Source organism: Micropterus salmoides, unplaced genomic scaffold (genome assembly GCF_014851395.1).
Source record: "Micropterus salmoides isolate LMB-PRFRI ecotype aquatic unplaced genomic scaffold, ASM1485139v1 Ms_hic_scaffold_12, whole genome shotgun sequence".
In the NCBI taxonomy this organism is placed as follows: domain Eukaryota; kingdom Metazoa; phylum Chordata; class Actinopteri; order Centrarchiformes; family Centrarchidae; genus Micropterus; species Micropterus salmoides.
Window position 1 is genome coordinate 20,973,837 of NW_024040263.1, and position 22,523 is coordinate 20,996,359.

The window sequence follows — 22,523 nt, forward strand, 5'->3', positions numbered from 1 at the left end:
TAAGCACATCGTGAGCAATGCACAATCCTGAGTCAAATTCCTCATATGTGTACACATACCTGGCAATAAAGCTGATTCTGATCGGAGCGATTCACTGTATCATGTCAAGTGTGCCGCGCTTAAATTTGAACCCTGAAATTACCGACAGCACTTAAACGCAACATATTTGCAGCATTTTGTTGAAGAAAATATCCACCGATCGTTTTCTTAGAAAGTGATGCATTTAACGTTAGCTAGTTAAATGTTTATTAGCTACAGGAACACTAAGTTCAACTTAATACAGCCCTGCTAAATTCAGATTAGAGTTCCGAACACAGCGGCAGTGACCTTTTGAGCTTGTGGGCGTGGTGAACGTGTTAGTAATTTTGAATGTGGTGACAGACGACCTTGCAGCAGGTTGGCTAGCACAGGCAATGAAAACTCTTCTATTCGTCATTAAATTCGCGCTAACGTAATTGTACATTGCACTTATTTTTGCTGGGTTGTAAGGGGGCAACTGTGAGCCGAGGTAAGTAACTCATTTACTTTTACCGCTAGCTGCAACCGAACAGTTAGCCGTTAGCTAACGTTAACGCCCACATTGTTCATCATTCGTTAACTCAGCAGCCAATTTAGCGCTGAACGTCCGTTGAATGATTTCACGCTCCTCAGCGACAGTTTGAAATGAAATGGGAAATAGACTCACACAACTTTGCCGTGTGGTTTTCGTCACATTTACTTTATTTCGCGTGTGTCGACTCAGGCTGCGGAAATTCACGAATGTATTGCGTGAAAGTCTGAAATAAAGCTTACGAAAACTGAGGCCGTGGCGGGCACAGACCTAGGTTAAAGTTAGCTAACGTTAGCCCCCACCGTTGACAAGTTGACCACTTGTAAACCATTTAAAAACTGTTTTTAAATTCTACACTCCCTGTGTTAGATGTTTGCTATCGCAAATAAAGTGAAGATGCATGTTTTCTGTTAAAGCCAGCAAACAGGATCAAAGTCTCTGAGAGAAAATAGAAGCGAGCACCAAAACCCCCATGGTAGGCTCCATGGCTAAATACTTTTTCAATAACTAACTTATTAGCACTGAAAACACATTTTCCATTATCAGATTTTGACATCACAGCTTGCATTGTGTCATAAATGCTTCAAGCGTATCCCTTTCTAACCTTATGTGCTTTTAAATTCACTAAACTAACGTTATGTTATGAGAAATGTAGCTCTTACAGGCTGGGCTTTTCAGGGGGTAGAAATTATGACACATTTTGATTGATTAAGTTAGTTAATATTAATCCTTAAGATGTTTCTGGTGTACAGTGCATTTCTAACCCTGCTGATTTTTATTTCTGTGTTGTTTCTGTTTCAGTGCCTATTTACTAGCATGTCTGACAGCGAGTCCATAAAGAAAATGTTGCGGTCTGTACTTCAGTCCAGCAAGGTCGGCGTGTCTATTGCGAGCCTCCAGTCAGAGTACCGGTCACTGTGCGGAGAGAGCATCCCGCTGAAGAAGCTGGGCTACTCAAATCTGGAGGACTTCCTCCGGAGCATCCCCTCCGTGGTCCAACTGGAGTACCGCATGGGTGAGGTATGGGCTCTTATTTTTTTCTTTTTTAGGCCATTGTCGTCTTATGTAGTTGTGAGTACAGACTTTGACATTGCACGTTGTGATTTTAGAAGTGTAACAAAACATCTGCTCTGTAGTTGAAGTGCTTTGCTGCAGTGTGTCGAGAGACAGCCCACATTGCTGAGCTGGTGGCCAAGCAGAAGAGCTCTAAGAAATCTGGTCACTCCCAAGTCGTCAACTGCAGGATGAGATTCAAACCTTCCAACCCATACATGCTCAATGGTAGGAGACACAACAGCTTTCAGTGTTTCCCACAGATTGACAGTGTAACTGTGGCAGGGGGGCAGTTGACTGTCACAGGTGTTATGCCGAATTTTGCATGCCTGCCGAGAATTGTATGAAAATGCATTAAAGTTCTGCTTTTAAACAGTATACTATTCTTTGTGGGGTTCATCAATAGTGATAAATGATCAGTATATATTTTATGAACGTTAATCGTTAATACCATTTCTTGAGATTCAGCAAAAACATGTGGCGTTAACCACGTTCAAACAGCAAAGTGTCCTAAAAGGACCTTAAGAACTGAATTGTATAATTCAGCGAGAGAGAGAGCGACCGAGTAAGACGATGTGCGGAGCAAATATGCGCTGCGCAGCGCTGCAATCAAGAATGATTTTAAAATGGGTCGCCAAATTTACTTGGGCGGCTGTTAATCTACCTGGGCGGCCCACCTAAGTAAAGCCTATGTATGGGAAACACTGGCTTTGTTTCTTATAGGGCTGCAGCTAACGATAATTTTAGTATTGAAGCTTCTATAGATTATTTCAACGATTCATTGATGCGTCCTTTAAGAAGTACTTTTGCTTGACAGCAGCGGCACACGGGAAATGTGAAACGGAAAATAAGCAATCCTGCACACAAAACAGTTGTTTGTTATTATAAAGATGGGTGATTATAAAGAGAAATAATATGGTTGAAAGGATGGATTATTGGCACACACAGGTAGCAGAGATTGTCTGAGCTAGAGAGAGCTGCAGGGGAGTTAAAAGGTGCAGCTCCCGACACCCAGTTAACTCCTGACTGTGAGGTTACAACTCAAGGCCCAAAAAGAAGAACAAACGCACGTGTGCACACTTTCAGCTGTGAACTGCAGCTTACTTTGGCTTCAACTCCACAATCAATCATGATTTCAGTTAAGTGCTAAAGTTGCTATTACTGTTACCTTGTCTGTTGTCCGCTGGCAGAACACCGGCTGCTTTCTGATAAGGCACCGTAAAGTTTCGTTTTACGGTAGATGGACGGTAACATGACAGAGTTGTTGTTGTTTTCTTTAGCTTGAAATAATCCCATACTTTGGACTGTTTCCTCTCTCTTCCCCCACTTTGCAAACAGCTCCATCATAATCACGTCGTGTTCACAGCGTAAGCGCGATGTGCGACAGTAATAAATGTCCGTGCGAAACACTGTGCTGTATAGTTACATGGATTAAACGAAGCATCGATGCAAAGAATTTGTGTCGAAGCATTTTATTAATCGATTTAATCCATGAATCGTTTCAGCCCTAGTTTACACCAGGGCTCTATCTCTCTAAAGGCTTTCGTATTAGAAGTATCAAATGATTTTAATGAGTCTCCATCCTAGCATCAGTGTTTGTTTGTTTTACCACTTTATGAAGACTTAAGCCTAGTTCACACTACACGGCCATCAGGCTGTGATCAGGAGTAAATCAGCGGATGATCGGCAGTCGCCAGTCGTTATGTGTGAATTACTCAACGACACAACGGTTTCCTTACACATCGCCGACATCTGCCAGATATCTAGCATGCCAAATATCTGGAGGGGTCGGCCGACTCGACATCCACATCCAGCCAATGAGAGCAGGCAGCTACTTTTTCACCATAAAACACTTTTTACTCCCCTCCAGCTCTCTCTGGCTACGTTCAGACTGCATGCCGTAATACTCAATTCCGATTTTTTCCCCAGATCTGATTTTGTTTGTTTGACAGTTCACATTATTGTATGTGATTGTAAATGTGGCCCATATCAGACTCCAGTGTGAACTGTCCGCAGCCTGAAAGTGACCCGCATGCGCAGAAGAATACCACAATCATGTCACAAGCAGCACGCTGTTGCAGGCTACAGAAGTAAACAAGGAGCAGCATAGCTCCGGTTAGCTCGCGGGAGACTCCCGTTTTTCATTGTCCTCTCATGGGTCACATTTCTCCCGAATTATGATAAGTGTTCACAACTTTCTGTTCTTTTCTTTACGGTTTCTGGCGCTGTACAACGCAACTGCCCAACAACTCACTCACTCAGTCTCTGTCTCTCCCCACTGTGTCCGCTCGGACAAGTAGCATGCACTTAACTAAGAAGAGAGCTCACAGTACGATGGATTTTAGGTATAAGAAAGGGAATTTGTGAGCAGATGATGGCGAGGTAGAGAAGGAAGAGAGCCACATGTTTAATTATGGCTTTTTGTGGAGCTTTTTCGTTCAGCGCCGCTCCGTCTACAGCAGAACAGCTGCTCTACAGTGACGTCAAAGTTGCATCAAAGGCGACCTTAGTGTCCAGACTCGGGTCGCATTTAAAAAGATCCGATCTGTATCAGATTTGGACTACATATGGAAGTGGCCCAATTCCGAACTGGAAAAGATCAGATTCCATGTGACTTGGCCTGTTCACACTGTCAGAAAAAGATCAGATCTGAGTCACATATGGGCAAAAAAATCGGATTTGGGTCACATTGGCCTACAGTCTGAACGTAGCTTCTGTAGCTCAGACGCTACCTGCGTGTGCTAATCCATTCTTTCACTCATTCTTTGTCTTTATAATAACAAACAGCAGCTGTTTTGTCTGTAGGTTTGGGGCATTTCCCGTTTCACATTTCAGGTGTGTTTTCTTGACAAAACATGGTTTGGAGACCAGCATCGGGTGACAGCTGCTGTCAGCTCGTGGAGTGGATGACCCCCTGTCACCAATCAGTCACGTAGTGTGAATGCTACGACTTCAAGACTCCCGTCACAAGACGGCAAGTTGTATAGTGTGAACGGCGCGGCCATCGGCCAACGCTGAAAGTTGTGTAGTCGGCACAAGCCTTTACCTGCTTCAAGGGATTGATGGGGCTTCAGGTTCATTGTGTTATATTGCCCTCCTCCCAATGTAAACAGGTTAGGGTGGGGGATGTAAACCTTGAAGATCCTTCTTGAGGATTCCATCGTTCATCAAACCTTTCTGTTTCCCACATTTTTGACACTAACCATCATCCCCCTTTCCATACTTTTAGTGAGGCCAAGGTCCTCTCTCCGCCAACCCTCAGCTGGTGGTGCCTCTAACTGGCTGGCAAACCGTTCTCGGTCCCATGGTGGCTACAGAGGAGGCTTCAGCGCCTCAGGAGACTACAGGTAATCAATACCTAATTTACAGTTTTTATAAAGAAATGATGAGCACTAGCTGCACTTATAATTTGGGTGAACAACATTGTCTATAGAAATACAATCCCAGCCTCCATACAGCAGTCTAATTATTCAGTTTTTGTCAGGTTATAGTTGTTATTTTTTCTCTATACAGCAGTTTGTGGAAGCTCAAGTGGGATTTGCTTTCTGTAACTGATAATCACTCTTGTGTAGGAATCTTATTGAATTTCTTCTTCTGTCTGTGTTTCATCTTAAGTGTATTCTCCGAATAAACCAAAGTTTTTGTTTGTGTTTTCAGGCAGTCGGACCAAAAGTTAAGCTCCATCACACCTGTCGAACACAGACAGCCGGCTCCTCAACCAGCTGTAAAACAGTGTGTCATGCCTTACAGGTAAAAATACATATGTAAACAATCCTTATGCAGCTAAACCTGGTTCTTAGATATATAGCATTAATTTTGGACATTTATAGATTTTGAGTGTATGCTAACAGTATTTTTTTAATAGTACCTAATTCTAAAATATGGTTCATGGGCAATTATATTACTACTACGTGTGTGCTTGTTCTCCTTGTGTTTAACTATGGTGTGAAACCACTGGAGCACTGGCAATGAAGACCCTACTATCTGGAAATGGCATTGGCCTTAAAATCTTGTTAAAGCTTTTTAAAATATTGAAACGGATGTTTTGAAAATTTGACACATTGAAAACACTGATCACTCATCACAAAAAACTTGTGACAAACCATCAGCACCCACAAAACCCATGCCACACCTAATATAAAGACTACTCAATAGTATGTCAATACTAAAAAAATTGTCATTTTATGTATTATATACTACACGGCTCACCATTAGTATAATATTAATTCCAGTTGGACAAAACAGAAGTTTCATATTTGTGAGTTGTTTGTATTCATTAAATCTTTGTGCAAGAAAAATGGCCTACATTGGTCTCTTAATTTGTTAATGCTACTATCTCAGCAATAATCAGAACCATTCATGAAGGAGAAGTGAAAGTTTACTGTAGGACGTCAAACCTTTTTTATGTCCCGCCCCATCTTTTAGGGGCGTATGCGAGCAAAATGGTCGCACTGCATAAAAGCACAAAAAGTTTGAAATTTTCCAACCTTTATATGTTGTATATTTATAATAGACCAACCTTTATTAGCTTATTATTGTATCATGAACTGCAGCTGCGTGTTTGTATTGAATGACTGCTTGTTGCTGTGAAAAGCACATCATGTTTAAGAATGCCATGTTGTCAACAGTGAAAAGAAGAACTTGGCAAACGGCCAGAAGCCTAGAGGTATGTGGGATGGGTTTTTTTTTCTTTATAATAAACAAACAAATTATAGAACAAGGTGATTCTCCCTTTGAGAATTTTGTTTGTTGGTTGGGTGGCAAAAAACCAGCACTGAATTCATAACCATCAGACGCAAACAAGATAAACTAACAGCCTGTTGAATCATTCTGGTGCAGGCTGTTTACTGATATCAGCACTTGCTAACCTTTCCTTCTTACTTTGTACAATGTTTCACAGAGAAGCCTCCTGAACAGGTATGCAGAAGCAGCCAATCCCAGGTACAGAAAACCCAACTCTTTTGTGCTAATACTCATCTCTTCTCAAAATGACTTGCAGTGCATTGGATTTTGTGGTATCCTAATCACTAATGAAATGTATGTGCAAATGGTGACTCTAAATCAATAAAATCCATACTTTATGGCTTTGTCCTACTACTCTGTGTTTCAGTATAACAAAGGGAGAAAATGGCTCTGCTTTCAACTTCATATTTAGTCTCTACCAGCCATGAGCAAAAGTTCACTGAATTCACATTAGACCTCGAAGATTTTCTTTTTATAAAATAAAATGTTTATAAAATATAACATTGTATGAAGAACATTTGTCAGTCTTTGCCTTATATGTGAATTCTGTGTTTATGTATATAGCATTTAAGGCACAGGGACATACTTGTAGTGATAGTCATGTTAAATCTCCCTGTGCAGTGTTGTCTGTATGACCTAGAGCTGGTGCAGAGCAGAATCACTCAGCTCCTGGAGAAATACTGCTGTGGATTGTGGATGTCGAAACTATCCGGGGTCTACAGTGAAATGTTCAGTCAGGAGCTCCACCCTCAGGTGCTCACAGATCTGGAAAAGTGGTCACACATCTGTATGGTGAGTCAGTGATGTATTTGTACATGTACATACTAGGGGTGACCCCGAACAGTTGGAAGATTTGATGATTCGACTACCAGTCACAGTCGAATCTTCGCAGAGCCGTTACAAAACGAGGATCATGCCATTTTGGCTATATGGGGGCGCTCAATGTCTGATTTTACATAGAACTGTTTTTCTCCCATGAAGTTATTATACACTATATAACAACATAAATGCTATAAATTAACATGTGAAAAGAAAGATGTTTTGATAAATCTTTTTAAAGTGCGTGAATAAATCCAAAAATGTAACTAGGTAGGTAAGGGGGGTGGGTGTGTAAATGCTCCGTATTTGTATAGCGCCTTTCTAGTCTTTTCGACCACTCAAAGTGCTTTTACACTACATCTGCATTCACCAGTCAAACACATTCATACACTGAGCCTAAGTGCTCAAACAGAAACTAGGGTTCAGTATCTTGCCCAAGGACACTTCAACATGCAACATGGAGCCGGGGATTGAACCAACGGCCTTCCGATTAACGGCCAACCCGCTCCAGCGCCTGAGCCACAGCTGCTCGTGTGTCTGTGTGTGGTGGTGGAAAATGAAAATATGATTTGTTTTCATTTAAAATTATATATTGCTACATATTTAAATATGTTTCAGTTACCATAAAAGTTTGAATACATGTGCACTCCAAATTTAGGTGCGGCTTGCTTAATCGTCTTCTCAGAAACGAGTGACACAAACACTCAAAGCGGTTGAGACCGTTTATTGCCTTTTCTAAGAAGTCAGCCACAGATGGAGTGGATGTGCTAGGAGACGATTCAACGGAACAGTGTCTGCAAACGGCGATTTTTGTGTCTTTCTCGGACACACAAAATGCTTCCACACTGCCGACATGTCAACATAATTGTTCGGTAAAATTTTATCGGCCTTTTGACTTATTAGGCTGAACACCGAAAGTACTATTTTAGCTTCTTTTGGCCCATTCATTTCGTTGGCCGTACATTCAGTGCATCCCTAATGATAGCAGATTTGATGCGTTCACTGATAGCAGTACTGATAGTAAAGTGATCCAGCACAAGTGTGCGATCGCACATGCGCAGAAGTGATCGGGCAGACGGCACAGCACAAGTATCTGAGAGCAGCACACACTTTTGAATCATTTGAGTTCGATTTGTCAAGTACTTTAAATATCTGCACTTTTTAAATTTTGTTTGACAATAATGCCATTTTTTGTTTGAGTTGTAATTCAAATAACGACAAACTAGGGCTGGACAATTAATTGAAAAGTAATCAAACGAAATTCATAGCCTCTAACAGACCAAGTTTCCCCATGTCAATTATTCGGTTATTGTGTGTGTGTGTTCGTTCATGTACTTTCCCCTTAAAACATCCTACCGCGTGTATAGTCATGGGACAAATTTTGTGGTGGTGCACCTAAATGAAAATTTAGGCATGCTAGTGCAACCAATGCAAAAAGTATTATTATAAAAAACAAATTTAATAAAATATCTTCCGGCAGGCAGGGCGAGGGGGCTGATAGACCCACCCCAATTCCCCCAATGTTGGGGGAAATGCTGCCTGTACTAACCTTAACATATTCATAGTTGAAATCTCTTTCCTTTTGTCTCGTCTGGCCTTCACAGGTGGAGAAACCTGTCAGCACCTCCCGAGCCGACCGCCTGATCTACCCTCCTAAGCCTTCTACTGTCTTTAAACATAGCACCACCAACACTGGTCCAACATCATGCACTGATTCATGCACTCTCACTACACCCATTTCTTCACGTCCCTCAACACCTGAACAACCTTCCAACCACCTCCCTCCTCCCCCTTTTCCTAAACCTAGATTTTCCCCCAAAAGCCCCTTGGCTAAGCCCACATTTGTTTTTCCTCCACAACTTGTTCCTGCTTCATCAGGAAAGCCTTTTACCTCAGTCACATTGCGCAGTCCTGCCCATAACCCAGCTCTTGGTCCCCAGTTCCCCCCCCGTGTCAGTCATACAGTCAATGCCAATGGTAAACTTAAAGATAATCACAATTTCCCTACAACTACCCTCAACCACATGCAACACACTCAGCCCTTAGCTACTACCCGGGCTTGCCCTGCATCGACCAACACTCCTTCATTGGCTTCCTCCCTCCAACCAGGGCCTGACATTTTACCCCTTTTGAAGGTCACCTTCTCCCCTACCTCTGAATCTGCCCCTTGTCCTCCTTCAAAAACTTCTGCTGTGGTGTCAGCTCAGTTGCGTCAAAGAATAAAGGAACTTCTGTCCAAGTACAGTCATGGTCTGTGGGCCCATGCCTTGCCCAAACTTTTTATTGACACATACAAGACGCAGTTCCCCGAACATATTCTGGACAACTTGTCTCTTTTGCTGGATATATGCACTGTGGAGTACCCCATACCGCATGACAAGAAGAAGGTAAGTGAACGGGATGGCACAGTATATACCACAGTTTAAACAACGTACCAGTTAGGGAAGTATTCAAGAATAGTGTGACATTACTTTATCCTTGTAGTGAATGCTAACTCACATGCCAGTGACAAGTGAACCTTGCTCTTAGGCAGGTGATAAATTGGAGTGATGATTGGTGTGGAGGAAGCGGGGATTGTTTTTGATAAAATGATATCCTTACACCTTCCTGTGGTCAGGCCATTTTGTCCAGTAGAGCAGATATGGAAGCCACAGTCAGTCAAGAAAGCCAACAGTGCAAAAGCCATGTCCTTCCCTCTGGTCTGGAGGTCCTGGGCCCTGTGGTACCTCCGTGTCTGGTTGTGCCCTCAGAGCAGTACCCCTCTGTGCTGATTACTGGTGCCAAGGGCAGCAATGCTCTTACTGTAAGGTGAGATAATGTATGATTATTCTTGTAGGTTTTTTGTAGGGGCGGCGGCACTTCGCACAACAGTAACCATGATCGATACGCGTACAGTAAAGGCAATGAGTCACCTTACAACCGAAATGTATAATTTTTTTTGTTATTTCTGACCATTTATATATATATATATATATATATATATATAAAATTAGTATATTAATAAATATTATAACATTAGATTGTAAGTATAATAATATATTTACAGGTTAAACTTTATTTGGATAATCTGCCTATAGATAATTTATTAGTTGAGATTCAGCTGTTTCACAAATAAAACCCATTAGCCTACACCACTGTGGTTAAGGTTTGATTATAATGTTTGTATACTCATTATAATTTCAGATAATAGTAGGCTGTTGTCTACTATAGTTTACCAGTAGTGGCCTATAATATTAATTCCAGTTGGACAAAACAGCAGTTTAATTTTTGTGGGTTATTTTCAGTCATTAAATTATTGTGCAAAAAAAATGCTCTGAGAAATTGAGAAAGAAATTGTGAGAAATACAGGAAGTCATGAGCGCAAGTTTTGTAGCGGAGGGTTCAGGCGCAGTCAAACCAACCAGCAACTGGTTTATTAATTCACCGCCTGCTGCATGTGTGTGCTACAGCGACTGTGGAGGAGACTCCTGAAAGTTAAGACTTATTTAAGTTTATGTTCTGCTTACAGTTCAACAGTTGTTTGATAAATGGCTATTAAACCACATTCCCCCGAATGTGGTTTAATAGCCACAGGATTTGAAAGGTGTTTTTTTGTTTGTTTGTTTTCTTTTCAATTCGCATCATTTGGGTGCTGGTGATTTTCCTTTGGCGCTCGCTAAAACCTCTTTGGGGGTCACCAAAAATTCCTCTACGCAGGAACAACCCCATGTAGTTAATTGTCTTTAAAGCACACATAACAGTAGTGTGCAAGTTTTAGGTAGGTGTGGAAAAATGTTGGTTAAAACAGTCTGAAGGGGAAAATATCAGCAGAGCAATAACTTAATGCACAGCAGACTATATATACATTATGAACAGTCATTAAATTATGACGTTAGTCTCATAGTTAAGGCTGAAAATGTCTGAGACTGAGGCTCTCAGGCATTCTGTGTTGTTTTCAGATATGTTTCTTCTGTAGCTTAACTTTTCTCTTAATATCATCACTGCTGAGGCAACACATGATTCAGTTTTCCCCCCTCTTTTGTGTCTTGTTTGGGGAAGTAACATAAATGTGATTGTGGCACCTATTCATGTCAATGATAAAGTCATTCATTTTAATTCTGTTATAAACCTTTGGACTTGAATAAATCCTGTGTTTCAGCAGGTTTTATGTTCATGTTCAAAACTTTCTGCGCATTCAGGACCTCTCACATATCTTTATTCCCTGACAAGTTGAGAAAAACGTTGTAATTTACGAGACTAACGTCGTTATTTAGTGAGATTTTTCTGCCCTATACTCTGTGCTGTGCATTATGTTATTGCTCCCACTGGTATTATCCCCTTTAGACTGTTTGGAAACTGAAACTAACACTTCAACAACACTTCTGATCAGGCAGAAATCTTCAGCACCTCCAATAAAGTGCAGCTCAAAGCAAGCAAGCACTTCGAGTCTTGTGATTTTTATATTGCAAAACTCTACCAGTTACCTTACCAGTCGATCACAACTAAGAGCGGGTTCACCTGATTACTATCACAGCGTACACCGGTGTCACATCAACTGAGTCGACGTCATTTGTTTCTCACTGTGTGGAAAAATTTATGTGAGCGTGTGAAACATGTCAACTGAGTGAGTCTTGTGAGAAAGCTTTCAACCTGATGAGAAATCTCATCACATGTTATCTCACACCCCCAATTTTGTCAATTGATTAATATAATCTATTAACGTGTCTATTTTTGAAAGCCTTCTTACTTTACTGCATTATTTTCACACCTGCCTAAAACTTCCGCACAGTACTGTACGTACATTTTATTAGGTAAACCTGTTTAATTGCTTGTTTACACAAATTGCTAATCAGCCAATCACATGGCAACACGATGCATTTAGGCATGTAGATGTGGTCAAGACAACTTACTGAAGTTCAAATGGGGAAGAAAGGGGATTTAAATGACTTTGAAGGTGGCATGGTTGTTGGTGCCAGACGGGCTGGTCTGAATATTTCAGAAACTGTTGATCTGCTGGGATTTTAATGCACGACCATCTCTAGGGTTTACAGAGAATGGTCTGAAAAAGAGAAAATATCCAGTGAGTGGCAGTTGTGTGGACGAAAATGCCTTGTTGATGTCAGAGGAGAATGGGCAGACTGGTTTGAGATGACAGAAAGGCAACTTAAGATAACGCAAATAACCTCTTGTTAAACCAAAGTATGCAGAAAACAATCTCTGAACGCACAACACGTTGAACCTTCAAGTAGATGGGCTAGCAGCAGAAGAACTCTTGTCACCTAAGAACAGGAAACTGAAGGTACAATTCACACAGGCTCATCAGAATTGGACCACAGAAGATTGGAAAAACATTGCCTGGTCTAATGCGTCTCATTCAGATGGTAGGGTCAAAATATGGTGTAAATAACAAAAGCATGGATGCTTTTCAACGGTCCATGCTGGTGGTGGTGTAATGGTGAGGGGGATATTTTCTTGGCACACATTGGGCCCCTTAGAACCGAGTGAACATCTTTTAAACACGACAGCCTGCCTGAGTATTGTTGCTAACCATGTCCATCCCTTTATGACCACAGTGTACCCATCTTCTGATGGCTACTTATAGCAGGATCATACACCATGTCACAAAGCTCAAATCATCTCAAACTGGTTTCCTGAACATGACAATGACTTCACCATACTCAGATGGCCTCCACAGTCACCAGATCTCAATCCAATAGAGCACCTTTGGGATGTGGTGGAACGGGATATTTGCACTATGGATGTGCAGTCGACAAATCTGCAGCAACTGCGTGATCGTATCATGTCAATATGGACCAAAGTCTCTGAGGAATGTTTCCAACACCTTGTTGAAAGTATGCCACAAAGAATTAAGGCCGTTCTGAAGGCAAAAGGGGTCCAACCTGGTACATGTGTACATGCATAAATTTCATTGCAAAATATCAACTTTTATCAGTGATGTAGGTGGCATGTATTAAACCAATAAGCTTCTGTGAGTGTAGGTCCCTTGCTTAGTCTAAACTGTTATTTCTGATTATGTACTATTGTTATTTAGCACCACATAAGAGGGGATCTGTTTTTTTGCTGAAAAGCATCTCTTTCTATCCCCTTAATATTTATTCACAATTATCAATAATTTCATGCTTACTAGGTTGTGCAGAATAGTTAATTATCTAACTGCTTAATCTCGCTGTTTTCAGATAATGTGAGCAACCGCTTTGTTAATGGGTTTTTGACAACAACCATGCACAGATTTAGAAAAGCTGAAATAAAGTTTGACTCTCTGTCCAGGTATGTAGGTGAGAACTACTCCAATGCCCAGGAGGCTATGGAGGAGGCCATGCGCTCTTTCTATAGCCAAAAGTCTACCCACCATCCTCTATCAAACCCCTCTGTTGGTCAGCTGGTAGCAGTCAGAGGGGAGGATGGAGATGAGCTAGCCAGAGCTCAGGTCATGGAGGTTACGGCCACTGACAAGGTCAAGGTAACTCATTTAGTTAAGTTGTTTTCACTTTGAATAACATAAATGTTTAATGTCAAAAAGCTTACCTTCCGTCACGAACAGAAATCAGAAGTGCTTTTTTTCTTTTTTTTTAAACTTTTCATGATATATTTGGTTCAGAAACATAGACGTCGTATTCAGCCCCTCAGCAGCTTATGGTGATTTTCAGTGTGTTACATAAAGACATTCAGTAGCTACAGACTGGGTCTGTGTTTCTGCAGCAATAGAACTGTCTGTTTGTCTGTTTGCTAGGTATACTACGTGGACTATGGCTTCTCTGTAGAAACCAACGGGACTAATCTGCTGGAGCTGCACCAGGGCTTTCTCTCTCTGCCGTTCCAGGCTACTAATGTTCGACTTGCAGGTACACAGAAGATTTGGAGATCTTATAGATTTGGTTTTACACAGATCTCACAACATAACAGACAAATGGTTTACATTGACCAATGGATGTACCACATAGGTTAGGGGTCACTAATAGCCCTTCTTCTCATCCTTATTTTTCTTCCTTCTCCCAGGTCTAGAGGCATTCAGCTCCCATCCACTGGTGCTGTCCTCTTTGGACAAGTTGGCAGTCGGAAAGATCCTTCTGATGGAGACATTAGAGCCGTGTAAACAGAATGAGGTACCTCTGGTAGTGATGTATGACACTTCAGAGGATGATGACATCAACATCAACTCCACCTGCCTGAAGGCGCTGCAGGACAAGACTATGAACAACCCTCTGACTGTAAGGAAGGTGGTGCTACTGTGATGCATGATATCAAGGAGAGCCCTCTGTTTGAGTAAAACTTAAGGTCCTCCTTGTGATAAGTTGCCCCTGTATTATCTAACATTAATCTTTCTGTTGCCTGTAGGTAAATGCTACCTATCAGGATGTGTGTGTGACAAATGTGTGTGCAGATGGTATAATTTATTGCCAGCTGCCCTCCAGAGGAACCGCAAGACTCAGCAGGTTACTGGAAGGAACAGAGGGCATCTTCATCTCCCAGGTAGACTAAACCTAAAACTTCATGAATGCCTCCATTTGCCTTAGCACGTTACAGTGTAGTACATTTTAAATTGTACAGTGATAGTATATCAAATATCAGCAGTATCATTTATTCATTGGCACCCTGTGTGATACAGAATCAGCTTAAAATTTTTATTTAAAAGCACTTAATGTGTCGGCTTAATGGACGCAAATATTCGATCGTTGGGTAGGCATTAGATTTTAAATTTTGGGCATTCAATATTGAGGGGTTTTAGCCCCATTATTTAGAATAAAATTCAAATGTGGTATTCAAGGATGTTCTTTGACATCAGATGTCCCTAGTTGATTTGTTTGTTTTGGTGTGGTGTTTAGTTTTTTTTTCCTTTTAATAAATGCAGCGTTCCCTGCAGCTGCTGGGTTTGATTTTGTACACAACTCCAAAAAATCCTCTCTGGAAAGGTAGTCTGTCTTTATAGGTGTGTCTCTGTAATTTTCCCTACCAGATGACGTCTGAGTATCTGGTGTCCAGACCGTTCAGTGGAAAGTTCTGTTTAGCCCGCTACAAAGGAAAGTGGTCCAGAGTGGAGGTAAGAACAGAATTGTTCAAATGTAATTTCTTGAGAAGCTTATAATTTTGGACATTGAAAGTATTAAGATGATAATATTGTTAACAAGGCAGTTTCAGGTCATATTTCTTTGGCACCAACTTAATGTGTTTTTGCTCTTGTTTTCAGATCACCAACATGTACAGCAACAGAGTGATGGAGATCTTCTTCATTGACTTGGGTGTCTCAGCAACTGTAGAGGTCACTGATCTCCGAGAGATCCCCCCGCTTTTCCTCAAAGACTTCTCCGTTATCCCACCACAGGTCAGGGGTGTGTGTGTGTGTGTGTGTGTGTGTGTGTGTACGCGCTCAATTAGGAATTGTTTAATAGTTTGGGGTTTTTCAGAAATTTGTACTTTTTTTTTATTTGAAATTCAGGCAGACGGTCGGTGTGCTTGCAGTGATGTTTATTCAACCTCAATAATTTTGTGAAATACTGCAGTGCATAATTACACTGATTGTCTTCAGGTGACAAGAAAAGTAAGACTAAAGGTGTGTTCACACTGAAAGCAAATCCCGCATTTTGGGCAGCCTGATTACATACAAAGTCAATGCAAAGATGTGAATTTGCTCCGGGCGGCACAAATTCAACTTGGGCAAGAAATGTCAAACGTCACCAGTGGCTTCGGAGCGTTGTTTGGAGAGGACCAGGTGAGTGGCGTAATGACAATCCGCTGGCCAACGGGGAGCTGCTAAAGAATGGGGAAGTGTACGGGGAGCAGCGCTGCAGCTTTCGGACCAATAAACACCCGGAGTTCCTGGATTATGCTCCAGCAACTATGCCCTTTACCCGCGGGAGGAGATCAGAGTTAACTGCTTTTATTAAATGAGCTTTTTACTTTAGTTTTTGGGATTACAACTTGATTTATCCTCACTCGTGCTTCTCGGCAGCTAGCTTACACATTCATACACTGGCGGCTGTTCCACCAGTGTATGAATGTGTGTGTCTGTTAGTTTCTGTTTGAGCACTTAGGCTCAGTGATTGAATGTGTGTGAATGGTGAAAGGCACTATTCAAGTACAGAGCATTTCAGTGTGAACACACCTTTAGGAAGCCAAGGATCTTTGATGTATTGTAAATGTAAATTGCTGTTTTGTCCAACATGTCTTTCATTGGCTTGTACATCAGCAAATATTGTTTCTAAAATGCCAATGTTGACAATATGTCTAAAGGTGGTTTTTCTGATTTGTAACACAAGTAAACATGCTTTAGTTTTTGTGTAATGTTGTTCTTCAGGCTATCAAATGTCGCCTGGCTGACCTCCCTGTTCCAGAGGGAGACTGGAGCGCACAGGCCGTTCTGTGGGTGAAGGAGGCTCTCCTTGGCTCCGAAGACTGTAAAATGAAGGTAACATACTGTAACATCTATAACAGTAATTTAAACACATATCTATTTGTCCTGTATTTCCTGCTGCTGCAGGACTAACATGCAATGGCAAGAAACTACAATCAGTGGCCGCTATTAAGCACTCGTATTCCTGCTTGTTAATGCAAAAATCTAATAAGCCACTCATGTGGCAGCAACTCATGCATATATACCTGTAGACTTGGTCAAAAGGTTCAGCTGTTGTCCAGACCAAACATCAGAATGGGGAAGAAATGTGATCTAAGTGACATTGGCCGTGACTTGATTGTTGGTGCCACATGGGGTTGTTTGAGTATCTGTTCAGTGTACTCTAGTGGCCTCACAGTCATCAGATCTCAGTCCAATAGATCACCTTTGGGATTTGGTGGAACGGGAGGTTGTCGGCATGAATATGCAGCAGACAAATCCGCATGAACTGTCTCATGCCGTCTTGTCGACATGGAGCAAAATCTCTAAGGAATGATTCCAGCACCTTGTTGAATTCTGGCTTTTCTGGGAGCAAAGGGGGCTCTACCTGCTATTAGAAAGGCGTACCGAATAAAGTGGCCACTGAGTGTATGTTCATGACATGACAGCTTGAAGCACACTGATAGTCTATAGTGTTCCACTAACTCCAAATATTCCAAATATAAACACTGAAACAATCACAGAGACATGTCACACATCATATGTGTCTTTGTTTTTTTTTTCTCCCTTTCTTCCCTCATGTTAGATCTTGAAATTAGACCAGCACAAAGGGGACTGGCTGGTCTATATGTACCTCTTCAATGGCGTTGATAGTCATCAGGATTTGGACAAGAGTATCAACCATCAGCTGGCCCAGTCAGAGTTCTGGCAAAAACTGACAACACACAACAACATTAGCGTGGAGACAGGTAATACTGCCAAGACGTCAAAGTCCATTCTGGGTCCGGCACGGTTTCCACCATCAATCTGCATGTATCTACATGAACAACTCTGGTCGAACTTTACACATTTTTAAGAGCGTTTTTGTTCTTCAAACCGTTCTAACATGTGAAGTCAAGATACTCTGTTGTTTTGGATTTGTATTGAAGCATGTAACTGTGTTTTCCAAATGTCTAGGTCTCAGTGCTCTAGTGGACAAGTTGACACTGAGCAGCCCAGTCCCAAACCCAATTGTCAAGGCACCAAGGGGACCTCCTCACCAAGCAGAGGATTCATCTTTTCCAGATACGACCACCAAAACTGGGATGAAGCCACTTCCTATGCCTCCCCCACTGGAGCTCCCCCAGGTGTGTGGAGAGGGACAATCTTTCTCTAGGGGGCTCAGTATGTCTGTCATAGCTTGCCTCCAGGCTTCTAACAAATCAGATCAAGCCTTGACACAGTTCATCCTGATAGGGAAAAAAAACAGTGGAATAACTGTACCTATAAAAATAACAGAACGCCCTACTCATCCAAATAGAAACAAATATTCAACAAAGCCTTCTGGTAACTCACTGGTAGTTCACTTTATTATTCTCCTCTTCTTTCAGCCTGGTCAGAATATGGATGTGTTTGTGCCAGTGGCCTGCCACCCTGGTTACTTTGTGCTGCAGCCATGGCAGGACCTGCATAAACTGGTGGTACTGATGGGGGAGATGATCCTCTATTATAACCAGACACAGAAGACCAACACAGCCACACACATCCAGAAAGGAGAGGTCTACGCTGCCAAAATAGTCAAGAAGTAGGTGATTAATGTATTTGCTCCTGATGCAAACCTGGCACATCAGACCAGTTAATATTCCTTCATCATGGACAATAATCTCATACACAATATATATCCCGAGAGAGAGGTGTGTGTGTGTGTGTGTGTGTGTATGTATATATATATATATATATATATATATATAATATATATATATATATATATATATATATATATATATATATATATATATATATATATATAGATATATATATATATATATATATATATATATATATATATAGAATATTTTTTGTAAATTCAATGACACATGAACTCAACTGATACCTGCCTCTATCCAGTTGGCACCGTGTGCAGGTGAAGGGGATTCTGGCCAACGGCTTAGTTTCTGTCTACGAGTTGGACCACGGTAAACATGAGCTGGTCCGTAGTACTCTCCTCCAGCCTCTGATAGAGGAATTCAGACAGCTGCCTTTCCAGGCTATCACTGCACAACTGGCAGGTGAGTTACATCGTAACTCTTTCAGTGGCTTTCGTGGGTGATTTACATTAAAGCTATGTTATTTTATATGTAAGAGATAGTGTTATGAATTGCTCATTTTAATTTATTTCCAAACCAAGTAATACATTTGTAGCCCTCATGTTTGATATTTGGTTGTTCCACAATCATTTGCCACCACACTCAAAGCGTATTGTGTAATTTAATTCTTATTAAAAGGTAAAGTCCGTATTTTTCAACCTGCATTCTGTTTTCCCATGTTTTCATTTTGTATTGAGTGAGTGTCGAGCAGTCAGTAGTAGCTAAACAGAACTGCAGTGTAATCAGGGTTCCCACGTGTCCTGGAAAACAGTTGACCTATTTTCCAGTCATGGAAAACGCCTTGAACATGAGAGAAAAAATAAATGTCCTGGAAAATCTTGTGTTGTCCTGGGAAATTACTTTAACGTTATGTTGCGGCAGTGTTATACCCCCGAGTCACATCACATAGTAGCACAGTTTGGATGACATTAAATTACGTCACCGAAACTCTGAGTGATGTAAGTTGCATTATCCTCTAAAGGTAATGTTTGTCACTGCTGCCTGGTAACTGTGGCAGGTTTTATTAAGATTGTAGATTAACGTTTTCTTCTCAACCGACTTGTTTTAAATGTTAAATTGGTTAACGTTCAGATGCTGAAATTCACATGCTTGCTAGCTTGATTTGCTTGCAAAGTTTTAAGGTTTGTGTTTGTTGAAAAAGTTTGATAATAATGAATAGGAAGCTGGGATCAAAAAACAATGAATGGAGCCCATCTGTATATGTAAATACTGGCTAACAGCACTTCTTTTACTTTTCCTGTATTGTCTCTTCAAACGGAATGCTACGTTAGGATAAAATGAACCGTAACATGACATGGACCTTAGGACCACAGTGACTTTCGAAAAGCTATTATTTGTGGTGTTGTATCTTTACAGTCAGACTTCTGCAGAGAGGAACATACTAGTGTATGATGTGATCTCTGTCTGATATACCAGCTAGATCATCACTGAAAATGTCCTGGAAAAGGTGTTTTTAAACACCAAAGTCAAATAATAACACACAAAAACACAAACATTACACAATAACGCAACAAAGTAACTGATCAAGGCAGCGGTAGGCAGTAACTCTAATGTTGAGTCTGGTGGCTTTGAACAAAGCAATATACTGGCTATTTCTGGTTAAACAAAAAATAATCCCTGTCTTAAAAAAAGGTCTGTCTCTGTAGGGATCCTTTTCATAATGTTGCCAGACATTAATAACAATCTGAGCCTGTCAGTGGTAAAAACAAGTACTTTTAGTGGACGTACTTGACAGTGTACAATTGCCCACAAGGATTACGCTGTAGTCCTGTTTCGCTATTCCAAAAAAATGTTGTCCCTATTAGTCACTTAGACACACTAACATGGGAAAATAGGGTCCAGGCAGAAGAATATTAAAGTTACCTTTTAATTTGTCAATATTAAACAAGCTGACCTCATTTCTCTGGATCAGTATGCATTGGTTCCATACTCATTCCATTGCTAGTTGTTATGATACATTACTAAATTGTTGTATAAGGCTCCAACCAATGATTATTTTCATCAACAATTTATCGGGCAGTTGTTTTCACTAGGGCTGAACAATTAATCGTTTTCAAATCGAAATTGCGATGTGAAAGAACGCGATTAGCTAATCATGAAGACGCCGATTAAAATTTAGGTTAATTATACAGCACATCTGGCCTGTTTTTAAACAGTAATGCAGTTAAAAATTGCAATCCTTGTGTGACAACGGATTTCAGATTTTGCTTATCCTTAATTTTTGTGCTTCTACTATGGTTAAGAAGGCTACGTAGTTCAATTGTTTTTGTCTGTTTAACTGTGTTTATTGTTGATGTACAATCGAGACTCTGCAAAGGGTGTTTTATTTTGAAAATCGACCGGATTCCTCCTGCCATTACGGGTCTGACTTCCTGCTTGTTTCTTCTGCTCTGAGCTGCTTGATGCGGTTTAATAGACTGGCAGTGAACATTGAACTTTAGCAAAACTTCATTAAAAAAATACAAATCGAATCGTAATTGCAATTTTTTTCCCCCAAAATTGTTCAGCCCTAGTTTTCACAATTAATGTATTATCCACCTTGATAACACAAGGTAGAGCAGCTTGGGTTATCAGTTTGATCACTAATACTTAGCCCGTTCATTCTACAGGTATGACGCAGCACCAGTGGTCAGAGCAGGCCTCCATGTTATTCAGGAACCACGTGGAGGGTCGAGCGCTGGTAGCCCAGGTGGAAAGTGTGCAGGAGGTGTCGGAGGTTAAAGGTGAGCAGTGGGAACGTAGGTTGACAGTTTACCTGGTGGACACTACGTTGGAGGACAGGGACCTTTGGATTCACAGCATCATGGCCGACATCGGCGGTGAGCTGTCTTCGGCAGCCTAGGATGTCTCCCCATGCATGTTGGGAAATTAACCAGCAAGCTGACTCTGTGACTGTTCTTTTCATTTTCTAAAAATGGTGAAAGTGCTCAGTGAACTTTGGAAGCCAGAAGTCACTTTCTCTGCCCTTGGTTCTTTTGAGATTTTCAGCACTCTGGATCGTTTTTCCAATCAAGGACTAATTTCTGTGTCATTGTTAAGGGCCATGTCAACTTGACAGTCATGATGTTGTTTTTGTTGAGTAGGTAAGCTTTTCTCAATGTTAGGACAGGAAAAGATTTGTCTCAGAGGCACTATTGAGTGCATTTGTACTCAAATTAAAGAGGAAAATGTGGAAAACTTGAATTCATCAACGCTTATTAGTTCCTTCAAGTTACCTGTGTGTTGCATGGTTTGTTGTCTAATATTTGATCCTTGTTTCTCCCCCTCATCAAATTTGTTTTTTTGTTTGCTGTGCCTCATGCATGCAATGGCGTGGCGTGGTAATTGTTTTACTTTTTACTTCACTCTAAGTTCTTAGTAGTTCTACCAAAGAGTGAGTTCCCCTCCAGGCCTCTCAGACGGTTTCATTTAAATAAATAAATAAAAAGACTAGAGAAAAGTGCCAAAAAGTGTAAGAGACTTTGTTTTTTCTTTCTTCCTCCACATTCATCATCTCTTTTAGAGTTTGTCTTTTAGAGGGCCCAACCCTTAGGCTGCGAACCACTGGACTAAACTTTCTAAGTTCATAGAAAGTGGGTAAAACTAGTTTCGCCTTGCCCAGTTACAACAGTAAAATGCTGCATACACATTGATTGGTATTAAAAAATCTAATGTTATTCAGTCAAAGGGAACATTTTCTGCTAAAGGAGTAACATCACTTTACGCTTTGGTAGTAGGAATGGTTTGATATTTTGGAAAATATGCTTACACTATAATATATCACTAGCCTGTCTATCTTTATACCTTTATGTAAAGTAATACTTGAAATATATTAATAGGCAGAAAAACTCTTAAATTATTTATTTGTTCATTCCCTGGCTGTAGATGGGTACTGTTCTCGTATACCAGCCAGCACCTGCTTAGCTTAGCTTAGCTTAGCACAAATACTGGAAATGGGGAAACGATACTCTCCAGTACAGTAAGTATACTATCCAACAGTAACAAAACACAGCTAAAGCTCACTAATGAAACAGATTATATGCAATTTATTTAATTTGTTTTAAAACTGAAGTGTAAACAGTTTGCCTTTTTCTTGGCAATTACTTCCTGGAGTGAACCAGCAAACCAGCTGCTGACTATATGTAATGGACAGATCTAAGGCCAACCCCTCTGGTAGGGAGCCAAT

General features: G+C 40.9%; 1 protein-coding gene across 4 annotated transcripts; it reads left to right on the forward strand.

The window, feature by feature from the left end:
• Window positions 1-235: 235 nt before the first annotated feature.
• Window positions 236-21,807, forward strand: tdrd7a (tudor domain containing 7 a). 4 transcript variants are annotated; one of them, XM_038713903.1, is made up of 23 exons: window positions 236-508; window positions 967-1,025; window positions 1,352-1,570; window positions 1,687-1,831; window positions 4,833-4,950; window positions 5,261-5,353; window positions 6,232-6,269; window positions 6,504-6,544; window positions 6,968-7,138; window positions 8,770-9,552; window positions 9,783-9,973; window positions 13,433-13,625; window positions 13,896-14,007; window positions 14,162-14,373; window positions 14,501-14,635; window positions 15,120-15,203; window positions 15,351-15,485; window positions 16,458-16,568; window positions 17,299-17,461; window positions 17,670-17,839; window positions 18,083-18,276; window positions 18,600-18,760; window positions 20,968-21,807. In XM_038713903.1, the coding sequence occupies exons 2-23, from the start codon at window positions 1,023-1,025 to the stop codon at window positions 21,198-21,200; spliced, it is 3,705 nt and encodes a 1,234-aa protein (XP_038569831.1). In that variant the 5' UTR covers window positions 236-508; window positions 967-1,022; the 3' UTR covers window positions 21,201-21,807. The 4 variants fall into 4 exon arrangements, with proteins under 4 accessions (XP_038569831.1, XP_038569832.1, XP_038569833.1 ...); XM_038713904.1 differs by lacking the exon at window positions 967-1,025; XM_038713905.1 differs by lacking the exon at window positions 236-508 and having other exon boundaries at window positions 551-1,025; window positions 6,504-6,520.
• The last annotated feature ends 716 nt before the right edge of the window (window positions 21,808-22,523 follow it).

Excerpts from the sequence above, each read along its gene's own strand:
- tdrd7a (XM_038713903.1), top strand. Across the intron at positions 7,139-8,769 it reads AGTGGTCACACATCTGTATG|GTGGAGAAACCTGTCAGCAC; the intron begins GTGAGTCAGTGA and ends TGGCCTTCACAG. Across the intron at positions 9,553-9,782 it reads TACCGCATGACAAGAAGAAG|GCCATTTTGTCCAGTAGAGC; the intron begins GTAAGTGAACGG and ends TCCTGTGGTCAG.